The 14,094-nt window shown below is 44.1% G+C and overlaps 1 protein-coding gene across 1 annotated transcript in view; it reads left to right on the top strand.

Moving 5' to 3' along the window:
• The window catches only part of SLCO2B1 (solute carrier organic anion transporter family member 2B1), a 102,865-nt gene that overhangs the window by 52,269 nt on the left and 36,502 nt on the right, over window positions 1-14,094 (top strand). The window contains exon 8 of the mRNA XM_032786513.1: window positions 9,448-9,556. Within this exon, the coding sequence (XP_032642404.1) occupies window positions 9,448-9,556 (109 nt within the window). The remainder of the gene's footprint in view (window positions 1-9,447; window positions 9,557-14,094) is intronic.

Here is a 14,094-nt window from a genome sequence, read left to right as displayed (position 1 = left end):
TCCAAAAACCACATTAGCTTTTTTAATGGCCATATCACATTGGCGGCTCATAGTCATCCTGTGATCAACCAATACTCTGAGGTCCTTCTCCTCCTCTGTTACTTCCAACTGACATGTCCCCAATTTATATCTAAAATTCTTATTATTACTCCCTAAATGCAAGACCTTGCACTTTTCACTATTAAATTTCATCCTATTACTATTACTCCAGGTTACAAGGTCATCCAGATCTTCCTGTATGATATCCCGGTCCTTCTCTGTGATAGCAATACCTCCCAGCTTTGTGTCATATGAAGGGATGTCACTGGGCACCACTGATGCAGCGTTTCATCAGCCTCACATTTCCGGTGTGAAGTGCCCCGACTCCTTGTGGGGTGTTTAATCTCTGTTACAACGTACAGGCATGCATTAGAAACTTCACAGTGAGGCTCCCTGTCAGTGCCAGAGTGGGGAACATCAGTACAAGCATCACAAGTGACTGGGCACTCAATTGGTAGATTAGACAGAATATGTAGCAAAGCTCTGCAGTATGGATTAAAGGAGATAAACTTGCCCTAAAGCTTTAGAGCCTAATTTCGAGCGACGCTTCCAACTTCAGATGAGGTCAGAGGGAGCTACTATTAATTATTATTATTATTCCCATACATGGGTGTCTGATCAGGCCTTTTCCTGACTGCCAAGGTTAGCACAGGGCAATGTCTGGGCTGGTTATTTCATTTACTTGTTTACTTGAAGAAATCTGGATTTTCAACAATGACCCTGTGCTATATAACTGATGGATGAGCTGCTGAGCCCATACGGTGCCCCACTGAAGTCTATGGGCTCTGCGCAAGTGCAGCAGTCTACTCTCACGGTGCGAGGCTGGGGGTCTAGCTACTTGAACCCACAATGTGCTGAGAGCCTCCTAGCACATGCTGAGCCCCCACAACTCCTACCAGCATCAGTTAGGCCTGGTCTACACTGGGGGGGGGGGTTGATGTAAGATGTGCAACTTCAGCTATGGGAATAGCGTAGCTGAAGTTGACATATCTTATTTTGACTTACTTCCCGTCCTCATGGTGTGGGATCAATGGCCGCTGCTCCTCCTGTTCACTCCGCTGCCGCCACTTGCTCTAGTGGAGTTCCAGAGTCAACGGGAGCTCGTTTGGGGATCGATATAGACGAGACGCAATATATCGATCGCTACCAGCCGATTCGGCGGGTAGTGTAGACATACCCTTAGAAGAGTTCAGGAGCAATGAGGACACCGACAGAAGTCAAGGGTACGCAGCAAATGAGAATCTGAGTAAATCATAACTTCAACCGGATGTTGCCTTGCCCATTCTGAGGGATTGTAATGGACTTTACTGAGTGCCGAATGGGGAGCACCAGCACCAGCACCATTATATTGCAGTCGTGTTCAGGAAGTCAAGTGAAGATAATGTCTCTAATTTTTAGCTTGAGCCAGACTGACATATGGAACAAAGCCCCTTTAAGGCTCTTTGACGGTTATGCAGCCACTTATATTACCTATTTTTGGTACTTTCAATAAACATGAACAACTTAAAGGAAAACACTGAGGCAGAATTCTTGAGTGACTGTTCTAAAACCACATCTAAATTGAGCTTGCCAGCCTGGGGGAAGGGTTGTCTTGTGATTAAAGTACATGACCAGCAATCAGAAAAGCATTGTCACAAGCTTCCTGTCAGACCTTGGGCAACTCACTCAAGCTTTGTGCCTCAGTTTCCCCATATACAAAATGGGGGTAACCACACTGGACTACTTCCTGGGGTTGGTATGTTGCGAGTATTCTTCCATTAATGCTTGTAAGGCACTTGCAGAAGGTGTTAGAGATACACTGTATTATTTGAGGAACCAAATTAACAGGATGTGTTTGTGGCACTAATGTGTGAGCGGCCACGGCACAAGAAGGCAACAGGGATGGATTTGTTTCCGTGTTCAGATTTTCAGCACAAAGTTTTAAAAACAGAAGCGACCAGTTACTAAAAATAATTATCCAGTCTCATATAAATGAGTGCCCTGCAGGTTGGTTGTTTTAATATGGCACACACAAAAATAAAAGAAACTAAAGAGGACCAGCATTTGCTGGAGGAGGTATAATGAGCTGTTTGATGGGAGCTTGACCTGCTCATTAACTGAGTAAATTCATTCTGAATTGATTTTTTGTGGCCTGATGGATTTTTATCCCTTATTTATTTAATATTAAAATAGTATCTGTCACCATGTTTTTCACTAAGTCTCAAGGGCAACCTTCTGCACAGCAGGCGACACCTCAGCAGGAGCTCCAGGTTAAGCAGAGAAAATCCCTCTCTTGTATTCTGGGGGTATTTATATGCTGTTTTTTTCTAGTGAATCCAAAATAAAACTAGATTGGCAAAGCCTGTGGGTGCTCTCCCTGCAGGTGAAATACCACATAGACTGGGACACTATTTTTTTCACCAGAGCCCTATCCTTCTAGCAGACAACTCCTATCTGTTTCCTCTGTGGAAAGAAGACCTGCCTCTTTCTGAACCTAGCTGGACTCAGCTACACCTCATTAACTCAAGTGTGCATAGGAAGTATGGGGCTTTCCCCCAGCTCCTTGAGTCCCCCCCCCCAGCTTTTTGGGGGGGACTCAAGGAGTCCCCCCCAAAAAGACAATAAAAAAGCTTGGTCCCAACACCAGCTGGGATTTGACCTCAAGACCCCACGTCACTGTTTGGCTCCGTGGGATCTCTCCCTAGGAGCATAACTCCGAGCTGAACGGACCATGTCTGCAGGGTCCCAAGGAAGGTACCAAAGGGCCAGTATACCTACAACATCCCATTCACATAGTATCACAAAGGGACACAGCATGAGCCTCTCAGTTAGCTTAAGCTAAAGGAAGTCCAGCCTGGTCATGTCCCCCGAAGGCTTCCTGGTGGAACACCCTGATACTCAGGAAGTGGTGCTGATGGTTCTGTAGATGGCGATCTTCCTTCTGAGTAACTCATAGAATCGTAGAACCACCGAATCATAGAACCATCAAATCGTAGAATCATAGGGTTAGAAGGAACTGCAAGGGTCATCTAGTCTGACATGAGACAGATTCAGGAATAAGTGTACTTGTAGAAAGTGGGGAAGGAGATGGGATTTGCCCCTGAAGCTGTCTGAGGAGCTGAACTCACAGCCCAGCTCATCAGATGCCATCACCATCTGACATACACTGGGAGGTGGCAGTGTGTCTGATTGACGATGCTGTTTGTGAAAGGAAACACATCCTTCTGAGCCAGAGGACTTTGGGGGAGGAGGGAAGAAATCATAGTAGATGGGGCTATAACCAAGAACCATTGATGGGAAGAACCAAGATGGACCCAACTGTGGTTTCTGCACAAGTCGATCTACAATCCATGCTATATATGCTCTGAAGAATGTTACTGAAAAATGACTAGGGCAGAAAAAGGAAATTAACATAACATCTATAGACTCTGCAGCTGCTTTTGCCTCAAAGCATTGATCAGCACTGTGAATACTGCTATACCAGTATGGGGTGCCTGAGGCCTTCGTTAATGTGCCTAGTGGAGGAACTGTACCATGGTACATTTAGTTGTATGAGGGTCAACAGTTGTATTACAGACTAGTTTTTGATAGAATCAGGATTGTGCTAGGAATACATTATTTAACATTCTAATAGACTATCTGATGACAAAGCTGATTGAGACCAAAGTAAGAAGGGTGAAATTTAAAGATACGTCTTTAGAAGAACTCGAGTATTCAGATTTTATGGTCTTACTTGGAGAGACTACTGACCAACTATAACCAGTGCTGGGAGATCTGTGAAAAAGTGCACAATCTATTGGACTTAAGATCAGTGGTGATAAAACTGAAGCCAGGCATGCCTCCTATAAAATGGAAATGATGCTGCATGTAGATGACAATGACATTGAATGGGTGAATGGTTTTATTATATATTGGAAGTCAGCTTGCAGCAGGACGTTCTATAACCAAAGAAGTCACACAACAGATTGGTCTTGTGTCAATGGCATTTCACTGTCTTCAAAGGCCTCTGGGCAGTGGGATATCTGTGTGAGAACTAAGATACAAGTGTTCAACTTAGTAATGATGACAATCCTGTAATATGGAGAAGAAAAATGGCCACTAAAAACACCAGAAAAAAGGAAACAAAACAGTTTTCAGCTTCAAAAGTTGTGGTGTATTCTTAACATCTATTGGTTTGATTTTGTCACAGAAAAGGAGATACTTAGACAAGCCCAGTAAGTTGCAGTCTTGCACTGGTTGGGAACAAGATGACTACAGTAGTGTGGTCATGTCCAATGTGCAGAAGAAGGCATGCTTCTACAGGCTTATAGAGCTGAGGCTGAAGGAAGCTGACCAAGAGTCAAACCACGTGAGTTTGGAAGATGCAATATTGAGGGATGTAAGAAACATAAATCCTCATATATTGACTCTTGTTGAAGGAAGAAGATTTGCAAGGGACCATTCAATATGGAAGTCCATTCAATATACCACCATGCGTATATCATAGCCATGAGAATCTGCTGCTGCTACTGGGCTGCAGGGTTAGCCTGCATAGATCCAGCTGCAGGATCAGGCCCTAAGTATGAGTTTAGGTATCCAAGTTTTAGACCCATAGACTTTAAGATCAGAAGGGACCATCGTGATCATTTAGTTTGACCTCCTGCACACTGCAGGCCACAGAACCTCACCCACCCACTCCTGTAACAGACCTAACCTTGACTGAGTTACTAACATCCTCAGATCATGATTTAAAGACTTCAACTTGCAGATAATTAACTATTTACACTAGTTTAAACCTGCAAGTGACCTGTGCCCCATACTACGGAGGGTGGCAACAAAATAAAATAAAAAAAAAAAAATCCCAGGAGTCTCTGCCAGTGTGACCCAGGGAAAAAATTCCTTCCCAACCTCAATATGGTGATCAGTTAGACCATGAGCATGTGGGCTAAACTGGAAAACCAGGTAGATACCTGGGAAAGAATTCTCTGTAGTAACTCGGAGCCCTCCTCATCTAGTTTTGAAAAGTTTGGCCTTGAATTTGAAAATCTTTCCTTTCATGCACTGCCTCCTTGTAATACTTTTAATCATTGGGTACGTCTACACTACGGGATTAGTCCGATTTTACATAAACCGGTTTTGTAAAACAGATTGTATAAAGTCGAGTGCACGCGCCCACACTAAGCATATTAATTCGGCGATGTGCGTCCATGGTCCGAGGCTAGCGTCGATTTCCGGAGCGTTGCACTGTGGGTAGCTATTCTGTAGCTATCCCATAGTTCCCACATTCTTCCCCGCCCCTTGGAATTCTGGGTTGAGATCCCAGTGCCTGACGGGGCAAAAATCATTGTCGCAGGTGGTTCTGGGTAAATGTCGTCACTCATTCCTTCCCTCGCGGGAAAAAACGGCAGACAATCATTTCACGCCCTTTTTTTCCCTGATGCCCTGGCAGGCGCCAATAGCACAGCAACCAATGGAGCCCGTTCAGCTTTTTTTTTTACTGTCCACTGTATGTGTCCTGGATGATGCTGACAGAGGCTTCTGCAGCGCTACACAGCAGATTTTGTTTTGCTTTTGCCATGATAGCAGAGACGGTGCTACCAGTTTGTTCTGTACCATCTGCTGCCATTGTAAAATTGGCAATAAGAATGACAGTTATCTGTCCGTTCTGTACTGTTGCTGCTATCATGGATGCCCCTGCTGAGGTCGGCCAGGGGCCAAAAAGCAAAAATAGAATGACTCCCTGAGTCAATCTCTCTTTATGGTTTCTAAAATAGAGTCCAGTCCCTGCCTAGAAATATTGGGCAAGTGTACTTAGATAACAGGTATCAGGACAGCACAGCATGCTCCATGTCAGATCCTGCAGAAATGGATGAGCTACATGCCATTCACGGGGGGGTGCCCCTGCAGCAAACCCCACCCGTTGCTTTCCCTCCTCCCCCAACCTTCCTGGGAATACCTGTGGCAGTGGGTCCCCCAATTTGATGGTCATGACACCCCCAATCCTCAAATTATAAAGAATGCAGGAATAAGAAACAGTGACTTTTATAGTGCAGATTAAAAGGAGGGGGAGGCAGCTTCCCGCTGCTATGACAGTCCAGGCAGGAACATTTAAGCGGTGTGCAGGGAGAGGAGCCCAGCATCCCACTGCTATGATAAGTCCAAGGCAGTACAGCAATCTTTCTTTACACAGGAAATGGGAAGGGGCTGATGGGAGCTTAAGCCCTCCAGTTGCTATGAGTGAGACGGTTACCAGCCGTTTCCTGTGTACCCACTACTGGGAATGACCCGGGAATCATTCCTATTTTTACCCAGGTCTGGCCCTCGCCAGCCTCACCTGGGCCAGCCAGGAGCACTCACAGACTGATGACAAGGACGGCTTAGCATGTCCTACTGCACATCTGCCACAAGGGGAGGGGAGAGGAGCGGATATGCTCTTCACTGCCTCAGATCGCAATTTAGCCGCAGCATTCAGTGACTAGGGTGAATTCAAGAAGTCAAGAAACAATTTCTTTCCCTTTTTTTCATGTTGGAGAGGGGAGGGAGTAAAATTGTGAGCTACACCCTTGAATCATGCGGACAATGTGGTTTTGAACCTTACCAGGCACTGGGAGCTCAGCCAGTATGTCCAATATTTTCGAAAGGACTGCTTGTGGAACTGTGGTATAGCTGGTAGTCCTCAGTATCCCCTTCCTCGCTCGCATGAGGTCATTTGATTCTTTGGCTTTCCGTCTTACACTTGTCACGCAGCACTGTGTAGCTGGAGTTTTTTTTCAGACGCTTGGAATTTCGTCCTTCTGAACGGGCTGTGATAGAAAGATTTGTCTCCCATACAGCGCTCAGTCCACGTTCCCATACGGTCTGCTGGAGCTCTTTTTTGGTTTGGGACTGCATCGCCACCCGTTGCTGATCAGAGCTCCACGCTGGGCAAACGGAATGTATCCAAAGTTCGAGGGTTTTCTTGTCTCTCTGGCAGTGCATCCGTTAGTTCAGATTGCTTGTCCGAGTGGTCACACTATGGTGCATGTGGAATCCGCCCGGAGTCCATACCGTTGATTTGCGGCACACTAACCCTAATCGGATATGGTATCTGATTTTAGCGACTCCTCTCTTGGGGGGAGGTACAGAAACTGATTTAAACAGAGCCCTTTATTTGTTAAGGCCTCATGTGTGGAGGGTGCGCCGTTAAATTCGGTTTACGCTGTAAATGTTACGCGATTTTAGTTTAGTCCGCGTGTGTACCAGGCAGTTGTCGTCATTGCCCTTCTTGGCCTTGTCTTTTACTACAGTGAATTATATTACATGACAGTACATTACATCTGAGCACAGAGATATGAGAATTTCATTGTATTCCAGCCTTGGGAGGGGATTGTCACAGGGATGAGGAGTGGTACTGTTCAGTTGCTTGGGGGTTGAAATTTCTGCCCTGGGATTTAGGTTACGCAGCTTCTTGACTTCAGCCCATCTAGCCTCACCTGCAGTCTTAGGCTGCAATACAAGCCAACTGAATGATTAAGCCCTGTTTTCTGTTGGTCTCTCTAAAGCTAATTTTCCTGGATTTCTGTCTTCAATAGAAGCTGGCACATACTTACTGTATAGTATAGATAATGGCCCATTTGTTTTTTATTGAGGTGCTATTCATTACGTTTGATATAAAAGTGGGGAAGGAAATCTGGTTATTATTCTCTTTAATGAAACCTCTGAATTAACCCCATTGTGCCCTTGGTGGCCTGAGCTATGGCATCTTGGTTTGTTGATACTTCCGAGCTCTTTTAATCAGAGGAAGCGGTGTTTAGTTGACTTTGTATTATAAGAACATAGAACACCGTACTGGGTCAGCCAATAGGTCCATCTAGCCCAGTATCTGTCTACCACAGTGACCCTGCAGGTGCCCCAGGAGGGTGACCTAAGGTAATGTAAGTGATCTCTTCCTTCCTGTCATCCAGCTCCACTCTGATCAAAACAGCGACAGGACCATTCCTTACCATCGTGGCTAATAGCATTATGGACTTAACTTCCATGGAATTTATCGAGTTCTCTTTTAAATGCTGTTTAGTCTAGCTTCACAAACTCCTCAAGGTAAGGATTTCCAATTTGACTGTGAGCATCTATGAAGAAGAAACTTCCTCTTTATTTGTTTTTAAACCTGCTGCCAATAATTTACTTTGCGTGACCTCCTAGTTCTATGTATTATGGGAATAAGTAAATACTTTCTATCTTTTCTCACATCACTATGTATTATTACCTCTAATCCTTCCCTCTTAGTCTTCTTTTCCAAGCTGCAAAAGTCTAGCCTCTTTAGTCTTCCTCCATATGGGACCCGTTCCAACCCCTAATCATTTGTTACCCTTCTCTGACCTTTTCTCATGCCCAGTATATCTTATTTTGAGATGAGGCGACCACCATCTGGTATGACAGTATTCAGTGTGGTACGTCCATCCATTTTATATAAGGCATAAGATATTCTCAGTCTTTTTTTATCCCCTTTTTAATGATTCCTAACAATCCTGTTTGCTTTTTGATTCCTCTGAACCTGGTGGACATCTTCAGGATATCCGCGATGACTCCACAGATCTTTTTTGCCTGGATTTGTTGTCGCTTAATTAGCCCCATCATATTGTATGTATAGTTGGGGTTATTTTATCCAATGTGCATTACTTTACATTTATCCACATAAAATTTCATTTGCCATTTTGTTGCCCAATCACTTAGTTTTGTGAGATCTTTTTGAAGTTCTTCACAGTCTGCTTTGGTCTTAACTGTCTTGAGCAGTTTAGTATCATCTGCAAACTTTGCCACCTCATGTTTACCCCTTTCTCCAGATCATTTATGAATAAGTTGAATAGGATTGGTCCCAGGACTGACCCTTGGGGAACACCACTAGTTACCCCTCTCCATTTGACACTCTTCCTGCTAAGTCAGGAATGAACCAGGGCTCCCACTAGCACGGGGTTATGATTGTTGAGGTTTTGTGGGATGTAAAACCAAGGTGCCCTGAGCCTTTGTGGTCATTTAGTACCTCCTGACATTTTTCACTTGAGTAGGGGCTTTTTCCTGATATCCTGGTCAAGTTCAAACAGAGAGAATTGCATTTTGCCTTCCTAAAGTCCTCTTGCAGTTTCAGTTGGATACAGTATTCTTCACTTCTTGCCCATAACTACTGTATATATTACTGTTAAACAGCTGCCACATACCATCCCAGAAGTGGCTGCCTCTCCATGGGGGAGTGAAAAGATTCTTATTTAACTTGTAAACTATTTGAGAGCCTTCTCATGTGAAACACGAGGCATTCTCTTTATCCCTCTGTGGATGGAATGCTGGGCCATAAATAAGAATGTATGTGCTTTCATTTCTTTAAATAACACAGCTGTGATGCAGCTTGGAGGAGGAAGTGAGTTCAGTAGGACAGCTGTCAGCATGTCCAGAACTGAGAGTCTCTTTGTCTTTTTTCAGGTGGTGAAAGGGAGCAAGAGTAAAGTTAAGACGAGAAAAGACCTACTGAACGAGCTTAAATCCAACTCGGAACTCTTGCAAAGCCTCTCCTTAACCCAGTTCATAAAATGTAAGTTGGTGTTTCCCCCTCCTTGGAAAGTCTTTGAAGTGACTCTTCTCACCCAAGCATATATCAGCCTCCTAGCAATGAAGAGCTTGCTACTAATATGCACCACCAGTGATAAAAAGTCTAAGATCGGACTATAACTTGTTCCATGTACACAGCCTGACTCGCAGATGCAGCTTTAGCGCCTAGGCAGGATGCAATGTGCTAAAGTTTGCTCTGTAGAGCTGTTATTGATCTGATGATGCAGAATGTTTATGAGTGTATCAGACAAAGTACCTCACGCCTCCCCGTGGTAACCTGAATGCCCTATTTCTGCTGTTAGTTCAGCACTTCCTAACAGCAGGCTCTCAACCTCTCACTGCACTTGTGGCATGCAGGACCTTATGCAAACCAGGAAATGGGGACCTAAACCTCAAATCTAACCACCCCATCCTGATGCAGGATCCAGCAGGAGCCAGGAGAGCATGCAGGAGTTTTGGCCTAGTGCAGGGCCCACAGGGAGAGGGAGGAGCCTGCTGGAACCCCGTCCCAGCTCAGGGCCCACAGGGAGTGGAAAGAACCTCCAGGAGGTCTGTCCCAGTGCAGGGCCTGGAAGACTCTGCAGGAGCTGTGTCCTGGCACAGGGCCCGGAGGAGTGGGAGGAGCTTCCAGGAGCTCATCCTTGGCATAGGAGTTGACTCTTGCAACACTGCTGCTGTTGCTCAAAAGTACTAAACTTTCTCCACATGTCTAAAGTCATGCCATCAAGGGGGTTACCTCCCTGCCTTCCTGAAATTCTTAAAGGGAACTATATCTGAAGGACCGTGAGCGCACATTGGCTGAGAACAGTCTGTCTCTTCCAGTACAATAAGTAAAATGGTCTCTGCTTGAAAATAGGATTTCTGTGGTAAAATTCTGCATTATAAAATGTCTGTGCCAGATTATCTTCACTTATCACAGCTAGCTTGTCTAGAAGTCAGACTTGGCTAATGTACTATGGTGTTCTTATAAGTACAGCTAAGGTCTGTCTGTGCTGGGGTAGGTCAGCGGGTTTCATGCTTGGAGTGTATTCCAATGGGGGTTTGAAGGAAATAATCTCAGCTGTGGCTCTCACTTTAGAAAAGTGACTTTCTGATGTTGGCCTCATGCCTGCTTCCTCTGAGTTTCCTAAATCTCATCACTATAATTTGCTGGAAGCCCTGATTTTTGTTACTCCCAATGCAGAGCTGACCCAGCTATGGGAGAGCGAGCTGGAGTCTCTTTGGCTAGTTACACTATTCACTTGCTAGCTCTATTCTAAATTAAACAAGCGAACTGGGGTTTTTTGATCACCTGTTGCCCATGTTGTATTATCATTTAGGAATATCTTGTTGCAGCTGGTACACTAAGCAAATTTGCTATGGAAGTTATTGCCAGAGAATGAATTCACAGCGCACAGGCTCACTTTTCTGTTTGGCTGCAAACAGACTTAAAATAATTTCCTCTGCTTGATAAAGATGGGAACAAATTCACCTTTTCTTCACCTGGAGTTGTGAGAGCAGCAGACACAGAGCATGGGAGGCAGAATTATTTATCATTATTGCTGCAGCAGTGACCACTACCACCAATTAAGCTCAGGGCCCCATGGTGCTGGATAAGTACAAATACATAAGAAGTCACATTCCCGGCCTCAAAAGAACTTACAATCTAAAGGCCCGAGCCTGCAAATTCTTAGGCACATAAATTAATGCTGTATAGTTCCACAATCTTCACTTGTTCATCAGTATTGTTATTTATTTTTAATAGTATCTAAAGTCCTCACTCAGGATTGGGGCCCCATTTTGCAAGGGGGCACTGAACAAATATACTGAGATATTGTCCCTGCCCCAAAGATCTTACAATCAAAAATTACACACATTGTGTTACTGTTTATATTGCGGTAGCACCAAGGGGCTCCGAATCAGAGATCAAGGGCCCACCATACCAGGCACTGTATATATACATAACAACAAGGTGATCTCTGCACCAAAGCGTTTACAATCTAAGTTTAAGATAAGAGCTAACAGGGGGATACCACAAACAGCAAGTGGAAGTGCAAGGTAACAATGAGGTGAAACTTCGCAGAATTAGGCCCGAATATACAACCAGCTTGTCAAGGTATTTTTCCCACTTTGAACTTTAGCGTCCTAAAAGTGGGGACCTGCATGTACCCTTCTAAGCTTAATTCCTAACTTAGATCTGATAGCGCCACCACCAGCAAAAAATATAGTGTTTTGGCACACTTCCTGTTCCCCTAAAATCTTCCCTGGGGAATGCAAGACCCAAATCTCTTGGGTCTTAAAACAAAGAGAAATAAACCATTCCCCCTCCTTTCCCCCTCCCAGACTTTCCCCTCCCTGGGTTACCCTGTGAGATTACACTGATCCAAACTCCTTGGATCTTAAAACAGAGAGGGAATTAACCTTCCTCCCTCTCTTTCCCCACCCAATCCCTGGTTGGTTTCAGGCCCAATCCCCTGGGTCTTAAACAAGGAAAAAAAATCAATCAGGTTCTTAAAAAGAAGCTTTATTAAAGAGAAAAAGTAAATTATCTTTGTAAAATCAGATGGAAATGTACAGGGTATTCGTCTATTATAGACTAGAGGGACTTCCTCCCTCTTAGCCTGAGAATAAAGTACGAGAACGACGGTAAAAACTCCTTCCAGCACAATACACATTCACAAGTTAACAAAACCACATAGACTAATCTGCCTTTTTTGGCTATACTTACATTTTTGAACACTGAGAGACTGTTTCAGAAAGATTGGAGAAGACTTGGTTCATGTCTGGCCCCCTTTAGCCCCAAGAGCCGAACAACGAACAACAACAAACAGCACAAACAAAGACTTCCTCCCACCAAGATGAAAGTTCTTGTCCTCCCCTTGGTCCTCTGCGTCGGCTTGTTCAGCCGGATTCCTGAGCTTGCTTAAACCTTCTACCCGTTAAAAGAGACATTAATCCTATATCTCGTCCTTATGACACAGCTATATCATGAATATATTATCACAGGAAGAAGAGAAAGAATGATGGATAAAGTTAATAAGATTTCCTTATATGTGACAATAGACAAAACAGGCCTATTTTTCAGGTCATTTTTCAAAGACACTACCTTTCTGTCAATGTTTTTCATTCCCTGGGTAATTCTACTGAAATTTCACTTCTTTCAGTTTCTGTTTGTTTCCAGTTCTCTGTTAAGCCTCCACATTATCTGGGCATGAGCTGAGACTCTAAGATATACTTAGTATATCTCATAGTGTATACTTAGTCCTGCCATGAATGCAGGGGACTGGAGTAGATGACCTCTCAAGGTCCCTTCCAGTCCTAATGATTCTATATTCTAAGGTCTTCCAGGTAGAGACCTGACTGTAAAGTGACTAGTGGTACATAACTAAGAAGTAATAACACTTATTAGCACTTAAACAGGAAGGTCACCAATCTAAATGTCGGTGCTGCTCAGTGTGAATAGGGGTAGCAGCATCAGTACCTGAGTGGGGATTTAACACAGGAAGATTTTCCTGATATTCATTCCAAATTTCCCCTTTTAAATTTAATCCCATTGCTTGTAGTTAGATCCCCAGGTGCCACACTAAATAATTCCTCTCCCTCCTTAGTGTTTACACCAGGGGTTCTCAAGCTGGGGGTCGGGACCCTTCAGGGGGTCACAAGGTCATTACATGGGGTTCGCGAGCTGTCAACCTCCACCCCAAACTCTGCTTGCTTCCAGCATTTATAATGGTGTTAAACATATTAAACAGTGCGTTTAACTTATGGGGGGAGGTCACACTCAGAGGCTTGCAACGTGAAAGGGGTAGCCAGTAAAAGAATATGAGACCCACTGGTTTACACTCTGTAAATATAAATAATAAATCTACACTCTATAAACATATTGAAGATCCAATGTTCTAGGTGCAAGTGCTATGTTTTATTTATGGGCCAGATCTGCAGGCCGTCCTGACCCAGTGTTTACTGAGCCTTTACTCAGGCAAACACCCATTGGCATCAGTGATTTTGCTCTGGGTTTGGCTCATTATTAATATTAAAGCACTTTCAAAATAGGCTTACAGGCTTTTGCACTGGGCTCCCACAGTGCTGGGCCTGAGAGATGGCCATTTCCCGGATTGAGCTCACAGATGCCAATTATAATGAGAAATGTTTCTTTCGGAAAGGAAAATATATTTCACAGTGTATTCCCAGTGGAAAGTGTTATGCCATCTGTTAACTTTCACACTGCTGGCCGGAACAGAACAGGAAGAGCTTTCTTTTAAAACTGATGGCTTAAAAAAAGCTACGTGGAGCTGAGCCAAGCTTTGGGACAATTTCATGTGGCACGCAAGTTTATGATGCAATTCAGTAAAGAATTTAAGTATGTGTTTAAGGGCCATGTAATCAGCCAAACACTTAAGTGCATGCTTAAAGTGCTTCCATGCTTTGCCGAGTTGGGCCTTAAATTGCTCAGTTCAGCTAGAGCAGAAGGAAATGCCCAGATGGGCTGTTCTGTTGATTTAAAAGCTACAAAATGAAAATGACCCTTAAAGAACAAATTGT

The sequence above is a fragment of the Chelonoidis abingdonii genome, chromosome 1 (assembly GCF_003597395.2).
Source record: "Chelonoidis abingdonii isolate Lonesome George chromosome 1, CheloAbing_2.0, whole genome shotgun sequence".
Taxonomy (NCBI): domain Eukaryota; kingdom Metazoa; phylum Chordata; order Testudines; family Testudinidae; genus Chelonoidis; species Chelonoidis abingdonii.
This window is presented reverse-complemented; position numbering and strand designations above follow the sequence as displayed.